Source organism: Chanodichthys erythropterus, chromosome 21 (assembly GCF_024489055.1).
Source record: "Chanodichthys erythropterus isolate Z2021 chromosome 21, ASM2448905v1, whole genome shotgun sequence".
Lineage (NCBI taxonomy): Eukaryota > Metazoa > Chordata > Actinopteri > Cypriniformes > Xenocyprididae > Chanodichthys > Chanodichthys erythropterus.
In genome coordinates, this window is record NC_090241.1 from 2,033,563 (window position 1) to 2,056,422 (window position 22,860).

A 22,860-nucleotide genomic window follows, 5' to 3' on the forward strand; every position below is an offset into this window, starting at 1 on the left:
TCATTTCCCTCTGTTCTTAATAACCGTAACCTCGATGATAGCCCTCATGGTGACTGTAGTCATCGTCTGGGCACCGCATGCCGAGAGACTGCTGGATGGCCATCTCCTGCCTGCGAAGCTGCATGGAGTCGACCAGCTCGTAAATGATTGACATGGACCACATAGGGGAGGGGTACCAGGATTTCACATTGCCGTCTTTCCCAACGAGCAGCATGGAGAAATACTCTTGGCTGATCTGGAAGTAGTTTCTGACGTCCTGCACCAGCGGGGCCGAGAGGTCCTCACGGTCCACTGAGGCACTTCCTGCAACACAAACCACAGTTTCCTCAGGGTTCTGAAGAATAAAACTGCATTACATCTGAGTTTCAGCAATAAAAATGAGTTCATGAAAAAACAAGTCGCTAATCTCACCATTTATGGGATAGAGCTCCAGGACTCCACTCATATCATCCAGGGCTTTTCCAATAATTTTCAGTACAGATATATGACGCAGCCCTGTGAATTTATAAACATTTTTTAGGTGTGGTTGATTATGATTTCACTTTTTTAACTTTAGTTAGTGTGTAATGTTGCTGTTTGATCATAAACAACATCTGCAAAGTTACAACACTGAGAGTTCAATGCAAAGAGAGATATTTTCTTTTACAGAAATCACAAAGGACTACAACAAATGTCTGGTAGGGACTACAATGAGCCTCTTCCTGGGTTGGTGACATCACTAACCCTAAAATTTACATAAACCCCACCCCCGAGAACACACAACAAAGGGTTTGAGGCCATGTCGGGCTGCTTTAGAGAAGAGGAAGAGTTGTTGTAGTCGAGTGTTGTTGTCATGCCGTCATTTTACGCCGGACTGCTTCACAAACGAGGGTCAATTCAACACAAAAGATGAACATGACGGCACATGCTAGTGGATGAGTTGAATCAACTCCACAGCAACTACATCAATTTATTTAAAAATTGTGTGTTTTTGCTCACACCCAAATAGGTTCAAATTTGACAAGTTATAATAAATGATCTGTGGGGAATTTTGAGCTGAAACTTCACAGACACATTCTGGAGACACCAGAGACTTATATTACATCTTGTGAAAGGGGCATTATAGGTCCCCTTTAATTTAAAGCTGCTCAGAAAAACTAAACAACAAAAGCTGACTTATACTATACACCGGATTCAACAGAGAATTTTCACAAAGACGTTCTCTGAAACATGTATGCGATTTGCATTAAAGACGTCCGTTGTTGTTTTTCGTTCTAAAACGGGCCTTCATTTACGAGGGCATCAATCAAGCTGTCGTGCCCCAGAGAGGAAGTGGTCTCTGTTGGATCACTACGCACGACTCAAACATCCACACATCCCCCTGGATTGTCAAGAATGCAGAGAAAGATTCTTAACAATGTTCCTACCTCCAAAATAGCTAACAAAAGAGCTGTAAATGGACTGCGTCATCCTATTTTTATTAGTGCTGCCATTCTTCAGAACCATTTGCAATTGAGGGTTCTTGTGCACATAAGAGCTGGTTCCAATTAAAAGACATGAACCAATACCATATGTGCATTTCTATAAGCTCTCTGGAGAATCCTCTGGCATCTGACTTGATCATTTCCTAGTGAAAATAGTTTTTTATGTTAGTTGTCAGTTGTTAAATTGGAATTATGGGGTTGTTTGAAAGTCAGACATCCAGATAGAGTACAATGCACTTGTGTCATGCACTTTTGATTGGAAGGCCCAAACAAATTCCAGCTGCTGACGCTATCGCATAGGGTGTTGACCGGTCCGGACCCCGAATTTGTTTACAAATGCTTAACATGGAATTTTAGAAAACAAAAGTGTCTAGTTACATAAACAAGTAGAAGTGATGTTGATACAGCAACGCTCTTAGAGCTTTCTGCACACAGTTCACACAAAGGTACTCTGGTCCTCATAGGTCACAAATGACTGAATTTTTTTTTTTTTTTTGCTTCATCGGACACTTGGTGACTTTTGTCGCATTAGCTATGTGAACACACACACACACACACACACACACACACACACACACACACACACAAAAAAAAAGTTTTTTGTGTTACACAGATCCTGGGTCAGACATAACAACCCAGTGACATAATAACCCAGTATTTGGGTCGTTTTTTGTGTTACCCAGATCCTGGGTCAGATGTAACAACCCAGTGTTTGGGTAGTTTTTGCGTTGCACAGATCCTGGGTCAGACGTAATAACCCATTGTTTGGGTAGTTTTTGTGTTACCCAGATCCTGGGTCAGACGTAACAACGCAGTGTTTGGGTAGTTTTTGTGTTACCCAGATCCTGGGTGAGATGTAACAACCCAGTGTTTGGGTAGTTTTTGTGTTACCCAGATCCTGGGTCAGACGTAACAACCCAGTGTTTGGGTAGGTTTTGTGTTACACAGATCCTCTGTCAGATGTAACAACCCAGTGTTTGGGTCGTTTTTGTGTTACCCAGATCCTGGGTCAGACGTAACAACCCAGTGTTTGGGTAGTTTTTGTGTTACCCAGATCCTGGGTCAGATGTAACAACCCAGTGTTTGGGTAGTTTTTGTGTTACCCAGATCCTGGGTCAGATGTAACAACCCAGTGTTTGGGTAGGTTTTGTGTTACACAGATCCTCTGTCAGATGTAACAACCCTGTGTTTGGGTCGTTTTTGTGTTACCCAGAACCTGGGTCAGACGTAACAACCCAGTGTTTGGGTAGTTTTTGTGTTACCCAGATCCTTGGTCAGACGTAACAACCCTGTGTTTGGGTAGTTTTTGTGTTACCCAGATCCTGGGTCAGACGTAACAACCCAGTGTTTGGGTAGTTTTTGTGTTACCCAGATCCTGGGTCAGACGTAACAACCCATTGTTTGGGTAGGTTTTGTGTTACACAGATCCTCTGTCAGATGTAACAACCCAGTGTTTGGGTCGTTTTTGTGTTACCCAGATCCTGGGTCAGACGTAACAACCCAGTGTTTGGGTAGTTTTGTGTTACCCAGATCCTGGGTCAGATGTAACAACCCAGTGATTGGGTAGGTTTTGTGTTACACAGATCCTCTGTCAGATGTAACAACCCTGTGTTTGGGTCGTTTTTGTGTTACCCAGATCCTGGGTCGACGTAATAACCCAGTGTTTGGGTAGTTTTTGTGTTACCCAGATCCTAGGTCAGACGTAACAACCCAGTGTTTGGGTAGTTTTTGTGTTACCCAGATCCTGGGTCAGACGTAACAACCCAGTGTTTGGGTAGGTTTTGTGTTACACAGATCCTCTGTCAGATGTAACAACCCAGTGTTTGGGTCGTTTTTGTGTTACCCAGATCCTGGGTCAGATGTAACAGCCCAGTGTTTGGGTAGTTTTTGTGTTACCCAGATCCTGGGTCAGATGTAACAACCCTGTGTTTGGGTAGGTTTTGTGTTACACAGATCCTGGGTCAGATGTAACAACCCAGTGCTTGGGTCATTTTTGTGTTACACAGATCCTGGGTCAGACGTAACAACCCAGTGTTTGGGTAGTTTTTGTGTTACCCAGATCCTGGGTCAGATGTAACAATCCAGTGTTTGGGTAGTTTTTGTGTTACCCAGATCCTGGGTCAGATGTAACAACCCAGTGTTTGGGTAGTTTTTGTGTTACCCAGATCCTGGGTCAGACGTAACAACCCAGTGTTTGGGTCGTTTTCGTGTTACCCAGATCCTGGGTCGACGTAATAACCCAGTGTTTGGGTAGTTTTTGTGTTACCCAGAACCTGGGTCAGACGTAACAACCCAGTGTTTGGGTAGTTTTTGTGTTACCCAGATCCTTGGTCAGACGTAACAACCCTGTGTTTGGGTAGTTTTTGTGTTGCACAGATCCTGGGTCAGACGTAATAACCCAGTGTTTGGGTAGTTTTTGTGTTACCCAGATCCTGGGTCAGACGTAACAACCCAGTGTTTGGGTAGTATTTGTGTTACCCACATCCTGGGTCGGACGTAACAACCCAGTGTTTGGGTAGTTTTTGTGTTACCCAGATCCTGGGTCAGATGTAACAACCCAGTGTTTGGGTAGGTTTTGTGTTACACAGATCCTCTGTCAGATGTAACAACCCAGTGTTTGGGTAATTTTTGTGTTACCCAGATCCTGGGTCGACGTAATAACCCAGTGTTTGGGTAGTTTTTGTGTTACCCAGATCCTGGGTCAGATGTAACAACCCAGTGTTTGGGTAGTTTTTGTGTTACCCAGATCCTGGGTCAGACGTAACAACCCAGTGTTTGGGTCGTTTTCGTGTTACCCAGATCCTGGGTCGACGTAATAACCCAGTGTTTGGGTAGTTTTTGTGTTACCCAGATCCTGGGTCAGACGTAACAACCCTGTGTTTGGGTCGTTTTTGTGTTACCCAGATCCTGGGTCAGACGTAATAACCCAGTTTTTGGGTAGTTTTTGTGTTACCCAGATCCTGGGTCAGACATAACAACACAGTGTTTAGGTAGGTTTGGTGTTACACAGATCCTCTGTCAGGTGTAACAACCCAGTGTTTGGGTCGTTTTTATGTTACCCAGATCTTGGGTCAGACGTAACAACCCAGTGATTGGGTAGTTTTTGTGTTACCCAGATCCTGGGTCAGATGTAACAACCCAGTGTTTGGGTAGGTTTTGTGTTACACAGATCCTCTGTCAGACGTAACAACCCTGTGTTTGGGTCGTTTTTGTGTTAACCAGATACTGGGTCGACGTAATAACCCAGTGTTTGGGTAGTTTTTGTGTTACCCAGATCCTGGGTCAGACGTAACAACGCAGTGTTTGGGTAGTTTTTGTGTTACCCAGATCCTTGGTCAGACGTAACAACCCAGTGTTTGGGTAGTTTTTGTGTTACCCAGATCCTGGGTGAGACGTAACAACCCAGTGTTTGGGTAGTTTTTGTGTTACCCAGATCCTGGGTCAGACGTAACAACCCAGTGTTTGGGTAGGTTTTGTGTTACACAGATCCTCTGTCAGATGTAACAACCCAGTGTTTGGGTCGTTTTTGTGTTACCCAGATCCTGGGTCAGACGTAACAACCCAGTGTTTGGGTAGTTTTTGTGTTACCCAGATCCTGGGTCAGACGTAACAACCCAGTGTTTGGGTAGGTTTTGTGTTACACAGATCCTCTGTCAGATGCAACAACCCAGTGTTTGGGTCGTTTTTGCGTTACCCAGATCCTGGGTCAGACGTAACAACCCATTGTTTGGGTAGTTTTTGTGTTACCCAGATCCTGGGTCAGATGTAACAACCCAGTGTTTGGGTAGTTTTTGTGTTACCCAGATCCTGGGTCAGACGTAACAACCCTTTGTTTGGGTCGTTTTTGTGTTACCCAGAACCTGGGTCGACGTAATAACCCAGTGTTTGGGTAGTTTTTGTGTTACCCAGATCCTGGGTCAGATGTAACAACCCAGTGTTTGGGTAGGTTTTGTGTTACACAGATCCTCTGTCAGATGTAACAACCCTGTGTTTGGGTCGTTTTTGTGTTACCCAGATCCTGGGTCGACGTAATAACCCAGTGTTTGGGTAGTTTTTGTGTTACCCAGATCCTGGGTCAGATGTAACAACCCAGTGTTTGGGTAGGTTTTGTGTTACACAGATCCTCTGTCAGATGTAACAACCCAGTGTTTGGGTCGTTTTTGCGTTACCCAGATCCTGGGTCAGACATAACAACCCAGTGTTTGGGTAGTTTTTGTGTTACCCAGATCCTGGGTCAGACGTAACAACCCAGTGTTTGGGTAGTTTTTGTGTTACCCAGATCCTGGGTCAGACGTAACAACCCTGTGTTTGGGTATTTTTTGTGTTGCACAGATCCTGGGTCAGACGTAATAACCCAGTGTTTGGGTCGTTTTTGTGTTACCCAGATCCTGTGTCAGACGCAACAACCCAGTGTTTGGGTAGTTTTTGTGTTACCCAGATCCTGGGTCAGATGTAACAACCCAGTGTTTGGGTAGGTTTTGTGTTACACAGATCCTCTGTCAGATGTAACAACCCTGTGTTTGGGTCGTTTTTGTGTTACCCAGATCCTGGGTCGACGTAATAACCCAGTGTTTGGGTAGTTTTTGTGTTACCCAGATCCTGGGTCAGATGTAACAACCCAGTGTTTGGGTAGGTTTTGTGTTACACAGATCCTCTGTCAGATGTAACAACCCAGTGTTTGGGTCGTTTTTGCGTTACCCAGATCCTGGGTCAGACGTAACAACCCAGTGTTTGGGTAGTTTTTGTGTTACCCAGATCCTGGGTCAGACGTAACAACCCAGTGTTTGGGTAGTTTTTGTGTTACCCAGATCATGGGTCAGACGTAACAACCCAGTGTTTGGGTAGTTTTTGTGTTACCCAGATCCTGGGTCAGACGTAACAACCCAGTGTTTGGGTAGTTTTTGTGTTACCCAGATCCTGGGTCAGATGTAACAACCCAGTGTTTGGGTAGGTTTTGTGTTACACAGATCCTCTGTCAGATGTAACAACCCAGTGTTTGGGTCGTTTTTGCGTTACCCAGATCCTGGGTCAGACGTAACAACCCAGTGTTTGGGTAGTTTTTGTGTTACCCAGATCCTGGGTCAGACGTAACAACCCAGTGTTTGGGTAGTTTTTGTGTTACCCAGATCCTGGGTCAGACGTAACAACCCAGTGTTTGGGTAGTTTTTGTGTTACCCAGATCCTGGGTCAGACGTAACAACCCAGTGTTTGGGTAGTTTTTGTGTTACCCAGATCCTGGGTCAGACGTAACAACCCTATGTTTGGGTAGGTTTTGTGTTACCCAGATCCTGGGTCAGACATAACTACCCAGTGTTTGGGTAGGTTTTGTGTTACACAGATCCTCTGTCAGATGCAACAACCCAGTGTTTGGGTCGTTTTTGCGTTACCCAGATCCTGGGTCAGACGTAACAACCCATTGTTTGGGTAGTTTTTGTGTTACCCAGATCCTGGGTCAGATGTAACAACCCAGTGTTTGGGTAGTTTTTATGTTACCCAGATCCTGGGTCAGACGTAACAACCCTTTGTTTGGGTCGTTTTTGTGTTACCCAGAACCTGGGTCGACGTAATAACCCAGTGTTTGGGTAGTTTTTGTGTTACCCAGATCCTGGGTCAGACGTAACAACCCAGTGTTTGGGTAGTTTTTGTGTTACCCAGATCCTTGGTCAGACGTAACAACCCTGTGTTTGGGTATTTTTTGTGTTGCACAGATCCTGGGTCAGACGTAATAACCCAGTGTTTGGGTCGTTTTTGTGTTACCCAGATCCTGTGTCAGACGTAACAACCCAGTGTTTGGGTAGTTTTTGTGTTACCCAGATCCTGGGTCAGATGTAACAACCCAGTGTTTGGGTAGGTTTTGTGTTACACAGATCCTCTGTCAGATGTAACAACCCTGTGTTTGGATCGTTTTTGTGTTACCCAGATCCTGGGTCGACGTAATAACCCAGTGTTTGGGTAGTTTTTGTGTTACCCAGATCCTGGGTCAGATGTAACAACCCAGTGTTTGGGTAGGTTTTGTGTTACACAGATCCTCTGTCAGATGTAACAACCCAGTGTTTGGGTCGTTTTTGCGTTACCCAGATCCTGGGTCAGACGTAACAACCCAGTGTTTGGGTAGTTTTTGTGTTACCCAGATCCTGGGTCAGACGTAACAACCCAGTGTTTGGGTAGTTTTTGTGTTACCCAGATCCTGGGTCAGACGTAACAACCCTGTGTTTGGGTATTTTTTGTGTTGCACAGATCCTGGGTCAGACGTAATAACCCAGTGTTTGGGTCGTTTTTGTGTTACCCAGATCCTGTGTCAGACGTAACAACCCAGTGTTTGGGTAGTTTTTGTGTTACCCAGATCCTGGGTCAGATGTAACAACCCAGTGTTTGGGTAGGTTTTGTGTTACACAGATCCTCTGTCAGATGTAACAACCCTGTGTTTGGGTCGTTTTTGTGTTACCCAGATCCTGGGTCGACGTAATAACCCAGTGTTTGGGTAGTTTTTGTGTTACCCAGATCCTGGGTCAGATGTAACAACCCAGTGTTTGGGTAGGTTTTGTGTTACACAGATCCTCTGTCAGATGTAACAACCCAGTGTTTGGGTCGTTTTTGCGTTACCCAGATCCTGGGTCAGACGTAACAACCCAGTGTTTGGGTAGTTTTTGTGTTACCCAGATCCTGGGTCAGACGTAACAACCCAGTGTTTGGGTAGTTTTTGTGTTACCCAGATCCTGGGTCAGACGTAACAACCCAGTGTTTGGGTAGTTTTTGTGTTACCCAGATCCTGGGTCAGACGTAACAACCCAGTGTTTGGGTAGTTTTTGTGTTACCCAGATCCTGGGTCAGATGTAACAACCCAGTGTTTGGGTAGGTTTTGTGTTACACAGATCCTCTGTCAGATGTAACAACCCAGTGTTTGGGTAGTTTTTGTGTTACCCAGATCCTGGGTCAGACGTAACAACCCAGTGTTTGGGTAGTTTTTGTGTTACACAGGTCCTCTGTCAGATGTAACAACCCAGTGTTTGGGTAGCTTTTGTGTTACACAGATCCTGGGTCAGACGTAATAACCCAGTGTTTGGGTAGTTTTTGTGTTACCCAGATCCTGGGTCAGACGTAACAACCCAGTGTTTGGGTAGTTTTTGTGTTACCCAGATCCTGGGTCAGACGTAACAACCCAGTGTTTGGGTAGTTTTTGTGTTACCCAGATCCTGGGTCAGACGTAACAACCCAGTGTTTGGGTAGTTTTTGTGTTACCCAGATCCTGGGTCAGACGTAACAACCCAGTGTTTGGGTAGTTTTTGTGTTACCCAGATCCTGGGTCAGATGTAACAACCCAGTGTTTGGGTAGGTTTTGTGTTACACAGATCCTCTGTCAGATGTAACAACCCAGTGTTTGGGTAGTTTTTGTGTTACCCAGATCCTGGGTCAGACGTAACAACCCAGTGTTTGGGTAGTTTTTGTGTTACACAGGTCCTCTGTCAGATGTAACAACCCGGTGTTTGGGTAGCTTTTGTGTTACACAGATCCTGGGTCAGACGTAATAACCCAGTGTTTGGGTAGTTTTTGTGTTACCCAGATCCTGGGTCAGACGTAACAACCCAGTGTTTGGGTACTTTTTGTGTTACCCAGATCCTGGGTCAGACGTAACAACCCAGTGTTTGGGTAGGTTTTGTGTTACACAGATCCTCTGTCAGATGTAACAACCCTGTGTTTGGGTCGTTTTTGTGTTACCCAGATCCTGGGTCAGACATAACAACACAGTGTTTAGGTAGGTTTTGTGTTACACAGATCCTCTGTCAGGTGTAACAACCCAGTGTTTGGGTCGTTTTTATGTTACCCAGATCTTGGGTCAGACGTAACAACCCAGTGTTTGGGTAGTTTTTGTGTTACCCAGATCCTGGGTCAGACGTAACAACCCAGTGTTTTGGTAGGTTTTGTGTTACACAGATCCTGGGTCAGACGTAACAACCCAGTGTTTGGGTAGTTTTTGTGTTACCCAGATCCTGGGTCAGACGTAACAACCCAGTGTTTGGGTAGTTTTTGTGTTACCCAGATCCTGGGTCAGACGTAACAACCCAGTGTTTGGGTAGTTTTTGTGTTACCCAGATCCTGGGTCAGACGTAACAACCCAGTGTTTGGGTAGTTTTTGTGTTACCCAGATCCTGGGTCAGACGTAACAACCCTATGTTTGGGTAGGTTTTGTGTTACACAGATCCTCTGTCAGATGTAACAACCCAGTGTTTGGGTCGTTTTTGTGTTACCCAGATCCTGGGTCAGACGTAACAATCCAGTTTTTGGTTAGTTTTTGTGTTACCCAGATCCTGGGTCAGATGTAACAACCCAATGTTTGGGTAGGTTTTGTGTTACACAGATCCTCTGTCAGATGTAACAACCCTGTGTTTGGGTCGTTTTTGTGTTACCCAGATCCTGGGTCGACGTAATAACCCAGTGTTTGGGTAGTTTTTGTGTTACCCAGATCCTGGGTCAGATGTAACAACCCAGTGTTTGGGTAGCTTTTGTGTTACACAGATCCTGGGTCAGACGTAATAACCCAGTGTTTGGGTAGTTTTTGTGTTACCCAGATCCTGGGTCAGACGTAACAACCCAGTGTTTGGGTAGTTTTTGTGTTACCCAGATCCTGGGTCAGACGTAACAACCCAGTGTTTGGGTAGTTTTTGTGTTACCCAGATCCTGGGTCAGACGTAACAACCCAGTGTTTGGGTAGTTTTTGTGTTACCCAGATCCTGGGTCAGACGTAACAACCCAGTGTTTGGGTAGTTTTTGTGTTACCCAGATCCTGGGTCAGATGTAACAACCCAGTGTTTGGGTAGGTTTTGTGTTACACAGATCCTCTGTCAGATGTAACAACCCAGTGTTTGGGTAGTTTTTGTGTTACCCAGATCCTGGGTCAGACGTAACAACCCAGTGTTTGGGTAGTTTTTGTGTTACACAGGTCCTCTGTCAGATGTAACAACCCAGTGTTTGGGTAGCTTTTGTGTTACACAGATCCTGGGTCAGACGTAATAACCCAGTGTTTGGGTAGTTTTTGTGTTACCCAGATCCTGGGTCAGACGTAACAACCCAGTGTTTGGGTACTTTTTGTGTTACCCAGATCCTGGGTCAGACGTAACAACCCAGTGTTTGGGTAGGTTTTGTGTTACACAGATCCTCTGTCAGATGTAACAACCCTGTGTTTGGGTCGTTTTTGTGTTACCCAGATCCTGGGTCAGACATAACAACACAGTGTTTAGGTAGGTTTTGTGTTACACAGATCCTCTGTCAGGTGTAACAACCCAGTGTTTGGGTCGTTTTTATGTTACCCAGATCTTGGGTCAGACGTAACAACCCAGTGTTTGGGTAGTTTTTGTGTTACCCAGATCCTGGGTCAGACGTAACAACCCAGTGTTTTGGTAGGTTTTGTGTTACACAGATCCTGGGTCAGACGTAACAACCCAGTGTTTGGGTAGTTTTTGTGTTACCCAGATCCTGGGTCAGACGTAACAACCCAGTGTTTGGGTAGTTTTTGTGTTACCCAGATCCTGGGTCAGACGTAACAACCCAGTGTTTGGGTAGTTTTTGTGTTACCCAGATCCTGGGTCAGACGTAACAACCCAGTGTTTGGGTAGTTTTTGTGTTACCCAGATCCTGGGTCAGACGTAACAACCCTATGTTTGGGTAGGTTTTGTGTTACACAGATCCTCTGTCAGATGTAACAACCCAGTGTTTGGGTCGTTTTTGTGTTACCCAGATCCTGGGTCAGACGTAACAATCCAGTTTTTGGTTAGTTTTTGTGTTACCCAGATCCTGGGTCAGATGTAACAACCCAATGTTTGGGTAGGTTTTGTGTTACACAGATCCTCTGTCAGATGTAACAACCCTGTGTTTGGGTCGTTTTTGTGTTACCCAGATCCTGGGTCGACGTAATAACCCAGTGTTTGGGTAGTTTTTGTGTTACCCAGATCCTGGGTCAGATGTAACAACCCAGTGTTTGGGTAGTTTTTGTGTTACCCAGATCCTGGGTCAGACGTAACAACCCAGTGTTTGGGTAGGTTTTGTGTTACACAGATCCTCTGTCAGATGTAACAACCCAGTGTTTGGGTCGTTTTTGTGTTACCTAGATCCTGGGTCAGACGTAACAACCCAGTGTTTGGGTAGTTTTTGTGTTACCCAGATCCTGGGTCAGATATAACAACCCAGTGTTTGGGTAGTTTTTGTGTTACCCAGATCCTGGGTCAGACGTAACAACCCAGTGTTTGGGTAGGTCTTGTGTTACCCAGATCCTGGGTCAGACGTAACTCAGGGGTTGAGTTATTTATCACAGGCTTTTAGCGCCCTCTTCAGGAGAGAGCTGTGCAGCTCCGTCAAATTGGTGCATGTATTCAGTAAAATACAGGTTTGTTTTATTATACTTTTTTTTTTTTCTAAAAATTCATTATTGTTCTGTATATTGTTTAATTTTATGCAAAGCAACATGCAGGGCGCGATGTGTGTCACCTAAACGAGTGTCGCGTCTGTCTTTTCGTGCAATGGAAACGCCTGATGCCCTGCATTAAATGTTATTATTTTATTCAAAAATATACAGAATATAAATACTTAGGACATTAAAATATGTTCTCAGAATTGTACAATGATTATTTATGGACAGGTTATAGAGTCAGTCACAGCATTTTTCAGCTACGAGTGAAACGCAGATGGCAGTCTGAAGTTATCAGTTCCCCCGCCGAACGCGAGCCATCTCCGTTACGGTAGAAACAGGACAACAGACACTGGTCCATTATTATTACACTTGAATTTCCTCTAAATGTTTAGTTTTTACTTCTAATATTTGTTAAACAAGATTAAATGTATTAAAAACGATGCTATACTATAAAATATAATCGAAAATAAAGGGATTATCATGCAAACCCTTTTATTTACTCAGCCCTTGGGGTGTTTTTTTACTTTGGCTTTTGGTGAATTGACACCACTGGTATTATGTTCACATTTAAAAGCGCATGTTTATTTCACAGTGGAAAATGCCCCTAAAAATGTCACTAAGGTTTATCCAAATGACCTCACCCAGATTGCAAGCCTGGCTACTGATGACGTAGAGCTGCTGCTGATAGGCCCATTCCTCATCACTGGGGCTGGATATTACAAACAGTCTCCGCCTCCAACGGAATCTTAAGAGACAATGACATGAGAAAGCATGCAGATGAGCACATTCCTTATGTTAATGCATTAAATAAATTTTATTTTATAAAGCTATTCCGAACCTAGATAGGAAGTCCTCTAGAGATCTTGATTTATCTTCTTTCTTGCACGTAACAGCAAGTTTCCTCTGCTGTTCTATCTCTTTAATGCGAGTTGACAACGTGTCAATGTAGTCGAACACTGCTTTCATGACAATCGGGACTTCATATTGTTGCTGTGGAAACAAGGAATGCATAATTTTGTGTTATAAAATTAGGTCAGAAATGATTACATTTACATCTCATATAAAAGTTTTTCACATCACACCTTGACTTTCATGTCGAAGTCAGTCAGCACCATGTTAAAATCATTATAAATCATCCCAAAATGCTTCCGAAATGCTGTGATGAGGTCCTGGTTGATGAGGTCAGTGTCCGGCAGGCCTCGCAAAGGCTTATCCTGTTCTGTGTAAAAAAAAATAAAAAATCCAGATTGAAGACATTTTGACATTTTACAAACAAACAAAGACTGTGAGCAGCTCTGACCGGTCTGGTAGTGTTCAATCTTCATGGTACTGTTTGTGAGGGGCCCAAAGATGCTGATGATGGAAATTTTACGCAGGGCCATATCACACACTTGCTCCAGGTACTCATCCCGCTGTTCGCTGTACATGTGATTCTGCTCATCTGGAGCAGTTATTACCTGCAGACAAAGACTTGAGAAGATTAATAAAACACCCAGCATTTTTAAACATCGTTTCAGTGCCTTTATGAACCAAAAATTATGCATTTTAATAATTAATTGTCAGGGCTCAACAGTAAGGATTTGTCCTAAGGTTTCTTGAATAAATGGAAAATTATTAATTTAAATGTATACATTTTTTTCTCTCATTTTAAATGTGTAATTTTACACTCATTTTTTAACATTCATACATTTTAAAAAAATATATAAAAATTTTCACACATTCTTTTCCATAAAAAGACAAAAACAAATTGATTGAAAATTATAAATGGAAAATTATGAATTTAAATGTATACATTTATTTATTTCTCATTTTAAGTGTATACTTTTTACATTTATTATTTAATATTCATTTAAAAAAATTTAAATTCATTCATTTAAAAACATTTTCATATTTCTTTCTACAAAAAGACAAAAACAAATTTATGTAAAATTATGAATTTAAATGTATAAATGTATTTATTTATCATTTTAAATGTATATATTTTACATTTATTATTTAATATTCATTTAAAAAATATATATTAATTAAAAAATATATAAAAATTCACACAATATTTTTTCTACAAAAAGACCCAAAAAATTATACATCATATATCTATCTGACAAGTTTAAAAAGTCGATAAGCAGAATTCCATGTACGTCAGAAAAATTTTGGTGATGTGTAATGATCAAAAAAGTAAGATATATATAGCGCATGTGACAGTTTCGAACACTGACCCGAAACTCTCTCACACTCTTATGGTTGAGCCCTGAGCTACATCTCTAAATATATAGCTACAATACGTACAATGAGCCGTCGTCTTCTCTGAAAGTAACTCAAAAAAGTTTCCAATGCTTTCTTTGGATTCACTGCCTGGTCCACAGCAGCCCTTTCCTCAAAGACATTTTTTATCTGAACACTGGCATTTGTTTTTCCTCCAGGTATCTTCTTTAAAGCCTTTTCAGGTCCATCCGTCTTCTTCCTCCTTCCACCGTCGGCTTTAATGTTTCCCTTTTGGGTGGTAAATAGTTCTGTCTCTGGTTTACTGGGCCTCTGTGTGTCTCGTTCTCTCGGCAGTTTGCCCTTCTGTGTGGATGCTTGTGTTGGTGAGGCTGCAGTAGAAATCTTCAGGTGTTTTCCTCTATGTTTTCTGTAGGAGATCGAGGTCACAGAGAGACGAGTAGTCGTGTGCGGATGCGTTTGCGCCACTGTGGAGGGTGCATTTGTAGTAGGTAGTATAGTAGTTGTAGTTGGAGGTGTTGTGGTTGTAGTTCTGAAGGTAGTCGTTGTTGTTGTGGTCATACTGATGGTAGTTGATATTTGTGCCTGAGTTATCTGTGTGGGCTGTGGGACCATGTGTCGCCCTGTCGCGTTCAAACCATCAGACTGCACGACCCGACCCTCGACTCCAGCGCTCTTGCACTTTTGCACGAAGCCCTTTTGCCTGGCCTTCTCCAGTCTACGCATTGGAGTCTGGTCTATGGCTTCATATATCGCCTCCAGCTGAACAGGGTATGGGTATCGTTCCTCAACCTGAAGGGTCTTTCTCAGCAGCACCATCCCAAACTTACCATCCTCCAGCTTCAGGAAGCCCATCAGCCTTGGCACCAGGGCCGGATCCAACGGCTCCTCCACCAGAGATCCCTGATTTCCGATACGCCTCACTTTGCCTCCCATCTTCCCCTTTTCATGGAACATTATAATCTGCTGCATGTGTCGGTCCGCCATCTCACAGTACACGTCTGGCTTCAGCAAGCTCATCATCAGCCTGTAATAGACATCAGAGTCACTGGGAGCCGAAATGACCAGAACGCGTTTTTTACCTGCAAAACCAGCCAGGATGTTTATGGAGCTAGTCGTGCCCAATGGAGAAGATTGAAAAACAGCTTCTGGTCTTTGCCCTCTCCTGGCTGGAGGTCGTGAGGACTCCATGTTCTGAGGTTTCCTGAGTATATGTGTGTTTCCTCCAGAGGAGGAGAACTGTGTAAATCTACTTGTGTGCTTTTTGGCAAAAGAGTTTGATTGTGCATTTCCTCCATCTGATCCTGTGTATTTCAAATCTGATGCTTGAATCCATGCCAGAGTCAACAAAATGACATGTACCTGATGATTTTTCATTTCTGCTATTATGACTGCAACGTTAATACAAAGCAAAATTATGACACTGAATAGGCGAATATGTTTGATCGTATAGTAAACAAAGACCGAATAACAGTCTACATGTGTAACATGTATTAACAAAAACACTAAAAAGTACTTCCAACTCGTCTTCGATGGAAAAATATAATGTCATAATCCAAAGCGAACGAGTTTGTTACGTGATTGAGATAAATCCGTTTGCATTCCCTCATTATAATATTCAGTTAGGTCAAGTAGTTTCCAAGAAAGACAAAGCAAAGCAACGCAAAACACTGTCAAATTTCTGTATCCTTTTAAAAACGGTGCGAAAAGACCCTCAGAAAGCGTTCATCGTCTCCAGTACTTCTCAACGCTCTCTGAGCTGCGCGCGCTGACTGAGATCTGGAAGAAAGTTCTGAACAAGCGGAGCTCACTGCCAGACTGACCACGCCCACTCTCTTTTGATATGCTAATAGCGTGCCTCGCTAATGTGTTCAATATTAACTTTGCATAACATTGCATAAAATAGTGTTGTGGACGGATTTATATGTCATTTTTAAAGATTAAATACCAAATTTTATTGATCACATACGTAATACTATGTATTTTTGCCTAATCTAATGTGCAAAAACAATAAATAAATAAATTCACAAAATTATACATAAATAAATATATAAATAAATTAAATGTGCAAATAAATGCATAAATAAATATATAAATCCACATATTCCTGCATAAATAAATATATAAATAATTAAATGTGCAAGGAGATAAATAATTAACTAAAAAAAAACAAATGTTGGGGGAAATACATATTTTAAAAAGGACATGCTAAGCTAAAAGTTTACTTTTTTACTTTAAACCGTTTATTAATTTTATTTATTTTATTTTTTTTTTTTACGGAGCCCCGGACATGACATGCAGGAAAAAAAAAATAGTAGTCTAAATCGATTTATCAATTAATTCCCTCGATTTACTGAATCGTGTGCATGATTTACTATTTCGTTCCCTCGATTTATAAATCATGCACATGATTTAGTAAATCGAGGGAACGAATTAGTAAATCGATGGAATAAAATAGTAAATCGTGCGCACGATTTACTATTTTGTTCCCTCGATTTATAAATCATGCACATGATTTGCGCACGATTTACTATTTCGTTCCCTCGGTTTATAAATCATGCACATATTTAGTAAATCAAGGGAATAAAATAGTAAATTGTGCGCACGATTTAGTAAATTGAGGGAATGAATTAGTAAATCGATTTAGTAAATCGAGGGAACAAATTTGTAAATCGATTTAGTAAATCGAGGGAATAAAATAGTAAATCATGCGCATGATTTAGTAAATTGAGGGAATGAATTAGTAAATCGATTTAGTAAATTGAGGGAATGAAATAGTAAATCGATTTAGTAAATTGAGGGAATAAAATAGTAAATCGTGCGCACGATTTACTATTTTGTTCCCTCGATTTATAAATCATGCACATGATTTGCGCACGATTTATTATTTCGTTCCCTCGGTTTATAAATCATGCACATATTTAGTAAATCAAGGGAACGAATTAGTAAACCGATTTAGTAAATTGAGGGAATGAATTAGTAAATCGATTTAGTAAATCAAGGGAACAAATTAGTAAATCGATTTAGTAAATCGAGGGAATAAAATAGTAAATCGTGCGCACGATTTAGTAAATTGAGGGAATGAATTAGTAAATCAATTTAGTAAATTGAGGGAACGAATTAGTAAATCGATTTAGTAAATCAAGGGAACAAATTAGTAAATCGATTTAGTAAATCGAGGGAATAAAATAGTAAATTGTGCGCATGATTTAGTAAATTGAGGGAATGAATTAGTAAATCGATTTAGTAAATTGAGGGAATGAAATAGTAAATCGATTTAGTAAATTGAGGGAATAAAATAGTAAATCGTGCGCACAATTTACTATTTCGTTCCCTCGGTTTATAAATCATGCACATATTTAGTAAATCAAGGGAACAAATTAGTAAATCGATTTAATAAATTGAGGGAACAAAATAGTAAATCATGCGCAATTTAGTAAATTGAGGGAAGGAATTAGTAAATCGATGGAATTAAATAGTAAATAGTGCGCACGATTTAGTAAATTGAGGGAACGAATTAGTAAATCGATTTAGTAAACTGAGGGAACTAAATAGTAAATCTTGGCATGATTTAATTTTTTTTCTTGCATGTCATGTGCGGAGCTCCGTAATTTTTAATATTTTTCCTTGGCGCAACATATTTACACGGTTAACATAAATGCTTTGTGGGGAGACTGAAATACTGAATATGAGCTTCTGCCAGGATCTTGTTTGTACAGTACATGATTTTTTTTAAAATAAAATAATAATAAAAAAAATACTGTAATTCACCTAAAGGTGTTTTTTTTTTTTTTTTTTTTTTCATGTTCCAAAGGTTGTAGTAGGCCTACATCAGAGACCAGACTGACTTACTACAGGTGAACTTTTGCCAATACCTACCTTAATGTATGTACAGTACACAATTAATTTTAGAGAAATAAAATACTGTAGGCCTAATTCATCTGTGTTTTTTCATGTTCCAGTGGTTGTAGTACATTCCTAGTGGCCAGACTGACTTACTACAGATGAGATTTTGCATTATTCACCTGCAGTAAGTCTGGTCACTAGGAATGTACTGCAAGCTTTGGAACACCAAAAATCCAGGTGACTTACAATAATTGTTTTCTAAAAAATAATTGTGTACTGAATGATGGACGTTTATATTTTTGAACTGTGAGTGGAATTTGCACACTGTCCCTTTAGCAGCCTAGGTGAATATGAAGCGAATATCAAATCAAAAACTAACTTTATTCTGCTCTTTTAGCGGACAAACGGATCTACGGCCACATCAAATGTAGCTGCAAACTGACCTAAAGCGTGTAAAGATGAATCTATTCTGAGAAGAATATAATCAGCAGATAGTGTACTACTGTTTTCAACAGTGTCCGCCAATGGTGCTTTTACAGTGGCATAGAGACGTGATGTTTGATTGAGACCCTCTCATTATAGTCCCCCTGAAATCAAAATGTACGTTTTTTAGCTTTTAGTATGGTTATGAATAAGTCGGTGTTCCAAAACAGTGACAAAATTCGCATTTATGAGTCTCTCACTTCCGCTAAAATGGATCACGGATTTTCATGACATCACATCGCACTTCAGTTTCTCGTCCAATCTTCGGTCCAATCAAATGCTCTCTAGAATCTGAAGTCCTGCCCCCTCCTACACTATAAACAGACGCTGAAGCCTCGGCTGAAATCGGTCATTTGTTCACACATTTACTACTTTCTACATGGTGAATGGCACATAGTGCACTATATAGAGAATAGGGAACGATTCAGACAGTGTAAATATGCTTTCTTTTGACGCAAATGAACCGCCGCAACGCGAGCAGCACAGTCTGCTCCGGTTCAGAGACACGAGAGCACAGAGCAGATCATATGTGCGAGTCGGCACAGACCACAAAAGGTATCAGACCCATTTGAATGCTGTATATAAGCGATATAAAGGACATTATGAGGAGAAACGGTGAGAGATTAGAGGTTTTACAGAGTCTAGCGGCTCTGGCTGAGCTGTAACATAAACAAAATGCTATTGGCTATTTAAAAAAAGGGGCGGGGCTGTTCAATATATCGCCGTCTTCCTGTTTCAGTTGAAATTACGTCAACACATTGAATAATGCTGTGCGTTTCAACACTCTTCAGTGGGCCTTAAACATGTTGCGACAAGAAAAAATAAATACGAAGCAGTACGACGGTTAAATTAAAAAAGTCAACTTTCAGCTTAGCATTTCCTTTAACATTTTTTTCCCCCCAACATTGGTTTTATTTAGTTAATTTATTTCCGTTCACATTTAATTATTTATAAATTTATTTATTTATGCAGGAATATGTGGATTTATATATTTATTTATGTATTTATTTGCACATTTATTTATTTATATATATATTGGTGTATAATTTTGTGTATTTATTTCCGTATTTATTGATTGATTTTTGTAGGTTTCGTCCTCCATAAATATGTACAGGTCTATGTTTTTTGAATTATGGTGCGCAGTGAACTCATGCTGACGCCATTCATTTCACACGCCGCGTCCCAATGCTCATACTATCCATCCTAAAAAGTATGTGAGATTAAAATAAGTGTGTCCCAAAGCATAGTATGTTGAAAAGAGTATGCCAAAAGTCCCCGGATGATCTACTATTTCCGGTAGATTTTTGAAGTGTGGATCCGTTGACCACAACCCATTGCGCGTTGGACGAGGATTCAGTTCGGTACTACAAACACGAGTAAAAAGTGTTAAAAAAACTACAAAACATGGCGGATATGCGCGATCGACGCTGGGAGGTTTGAGTGACTAATAATCAGTTCAACCTGATAGAAAATATTTATTTAATGTTATATGTGTTTGTATAATGTTATACTTTTTGTTCACAGAAAGAGTACATAATTTTAGGGCGTAGTATAAGTAGGCGAATTGGGACCATAGATTGGGACGCAGCAATATTCTGTCCCTGCCTGCCAGCATGGTGGTGTAAACAGAAGGGGTCACGTGACGTCCGGAGCTCTTATAGACACACTTATAAACGTTCAACTATTATTTTTTTCATCGAAACTATAACAAAGCATACCTGGGGTCTCCAAGGGGAAATCGTTGTACAAATATTAATTTTGAGATATAGCAAAAAAATAGATAGCGAAAGCATAGAAATCAGTTGCGCAACTCTGGAGTTTTTACTAGTCACATGTTCCAAGCTGGAATGGGAGGTGGATTTCAATGCTGATGCAATTCCCTCTTTGTTTGTTGAGCTCACACTCCGCGATTCTCCACTTCAGAACAGCAGCCCGTTAGTTGATAATCGTTGCATCCAGCTTCTGAAGGTGAGACTTCATTCTCTATTTAAAATATACTTTAGAGTAAAACGTTACGCTATGATCTGTGCTTTATGAATCAGTTGCAAGATAGGCTATTGAGTCATTCCACGAAACCAGTACGATTTGGACTTAAACATTTTTAGATTTTCCAATCTCGGGCATCAAATCCCTATTAGTATTGGTCATTATTTTAAGTTATGGACACTATGGGAGCTCTCTGAATATTATTATAAAATGTATTTGTGATAAAATCAACATTTTCCTATTAATCAGATCTCCCTCACACCAATTAAGTAATTGCAAATATAAAAGGTCCATAAAATCTAACACTTTTGCTATACTAAAGCCTGAAATGGGCACTTTGTGACAGAAACCTCATCATTTTTGATCAAAGGCTTAACTTCAGAATTTGAACTAAAATCAGTATTGTTATGATTGCTCTAAACATTTCAGACAGAGTTCAACAACTTTTTTTTTTAAAAAAAAAAAAAAAAAAAAAAGTAGGCGTGACGGGGTTGAATTTTTTTGCCCAAATTGTTCACTGCTCTAAATCTAGTGAATAAATGGCATGCATGATATTAAGAAATCATGAATAATGTTGAAATAACAAAGATAATTTTCACAAGTAAGAGTTTTCTATCTTTAAATGATGTAACGGGGTTGAGTCGTTAAAGCTTGACCAACACAATTTCACATCATAATTTAGTTATAATTATTAAAGAAGGTGGTAACTTGCTCATAATGTTGTTCAGAAGACTTCTATGATGTCACTTCCTATTAATGATGTCACATAAGTATCAATTCATTATAGTTTGTGTAACGGGGTTGAGGGGTTACTGAGGTACGGAAATAAATAATGTGATTTTAATGAATAATCATGACTTTACTTAGAAAAAAAACATTACCAGCAAAAAAGCACAGATGGATATTTATGGGAATGGCAAAATGAATGGACTTTTTTCTCATTTTATTATTCATATCCCAAGTATGCTTTCATAGAAGGCCTTGAGGGACGTGACAAAATGGGTGGTGTCAACTGAAAAAAACTAAATAATTTCTAATATAAAGATAAAATGTGTCATGTTTTTAAACATTATTAAAGGAGACATTTCAATTAATAAAAGAGCTTTTTAAAATATATATTTTGGTGACCCAATAGATAAAATACACTGAAAAAGGTCAGAGGGACTCGAATCGTACTGGTTTTGTGGAATAACTCACTAATTGTTCAGTCAACTAACCCATAATAAATGGAGAGCGCATGGCATGCATGATATTAATAAATCATGAATAATGTTGAAATAACAAAGATCATTTTCACAAGTAATATTTTTCTATCTTTAATTGATTTAACGGGGTTGAGTCATTAAGCTTCGTACCGGTTTCGTGGAATGACTCTCTAACTGTTCAGTGAATTAACCCATAACAAGTTGTTTTTTTTCTTATAGGTCTAACTATCAGCAAGGGAATTTAACCTCAGAGAAGTTCTTCTGCCTTCATTTGTCTCACAAAATGAATAACAATAGCAAACTTGAAACTGAAGAACTGCGTACTTGTCTTCATATACATCTCTACCACCCTGATCAAGCCAATTGCCCTCTGTTCCGTAACCTGCCACTAAATCAACCATACAAAATGGACGCTGAAGATCCACTAAGGCTTGGCCGTGATGGACAGACCTGCATCTTTGTCCTAAACGACACCTCTGTCTCCAGAAAACAGCTCTCCATACAGGCGTACAGGAAAGCTGGCAGCACTTTCTTGAGCTTCATGATCCAAAACATGAGCCAGAAGGTCAAACTCATGGTCGGTGGGTCTGAACTGAGATACCTCGAAAGAGCTGAGCTTGACGACAAGGCGTTCCTCCGCTTTGGAAGATACGAACTGTTGATTTGGCAGGAGCCAGGAGATTCAGCGAATACATTTGAAGTCCTGTTTAAAACATGCAATACACCCCCTTCACAGGAACTGGGAATAGATGTGCCGTGCAATATTCCTGTTATGGACACTGGTGTCCCATGGAGAAACCTTGAGAATGAAGCACCTGCAAGCCAAGAACCGCTGGAGTCAGATGAGACAGTTGTTTTAGTATAGACTTTTTTTTTGCATATTATTATTATTATTAGTGTTATTAAAATGCATCTCAAATGTAACCGACTGAGATCTGCAAATGTAGCTTATGATGCAAATGACATTACAAACATTGTTATGATTTCATCCTCCACTGAACCAGTTTTGTTGCTAAATCTTACTGAATTTTATTGGATATCTGTTACTCACATGTTTGCTCAAGGCACTTGTGTTTTCTGTGAAGTGTTCATCAGTGTGTTTATCTTTATATTATATAATATTTTATATATTGTATTGACTTTTACTTGATAAAATGTGAATTACAAACTTTTGAAAAATGTGAAATTACAATGATTGAAGAGTTATTCATAAACTACTTACAACATGTTACATATATAATGGAATAAACTGTTT

The 22,860-nt window shown here is 40.5% G+C and overlaps 2 protein-coding genes across 2 annotated transcripts; one reads left to right on the forward strand and one right to left on the reverse strand.

Moving 5' to 3' along the window:
* Positions 1-16: 16 nt before the first annotated feature.
* Positions 17-15,462, reverse strand: ccdc80l1 (coiled-coil domain containing 80 like 1). The gene is made up of 7 exons (XM_067373680.1): positions 14,152-15,462; positions 13,166-13,322; positions 12,948-13,084; positions 12,704-12,855; positions 12,507-12,610; positions 412-495; positions 17-303 (listed from the first exon to the last, which is right to left on the reverse strand). The coding sequence occupies exons 1-7, from the start codon at positions 15,460-15,462 to the stop codon at positions 17-19; spliced, it is 2,232 nt and encodes a 743-aa protein (XP_067229781.1).
* Positions 15,463-20,229: 4,767 nt separating this feature from the next.
* On the forward strand, positions 20,230-22,860 carry LOC137011094 (TRAF-interacting protein with FHA domain-containing protein A-like). Its single transcript, XM_067373681.1, has 2 exons — positions 20,230-20,382; positions 21,825-22,860. Exon 2 carries the CDS (start codon positions 21,889-21,891, stop codon positions 22,468-22,470), a length of 582 nt encoding a protein of 193 aa, XP_067229782.1. The 5' UTR covers positions 20,230-20,382; positions 21,825-21,888; the 3' UTR covers positions 22,471-22,860.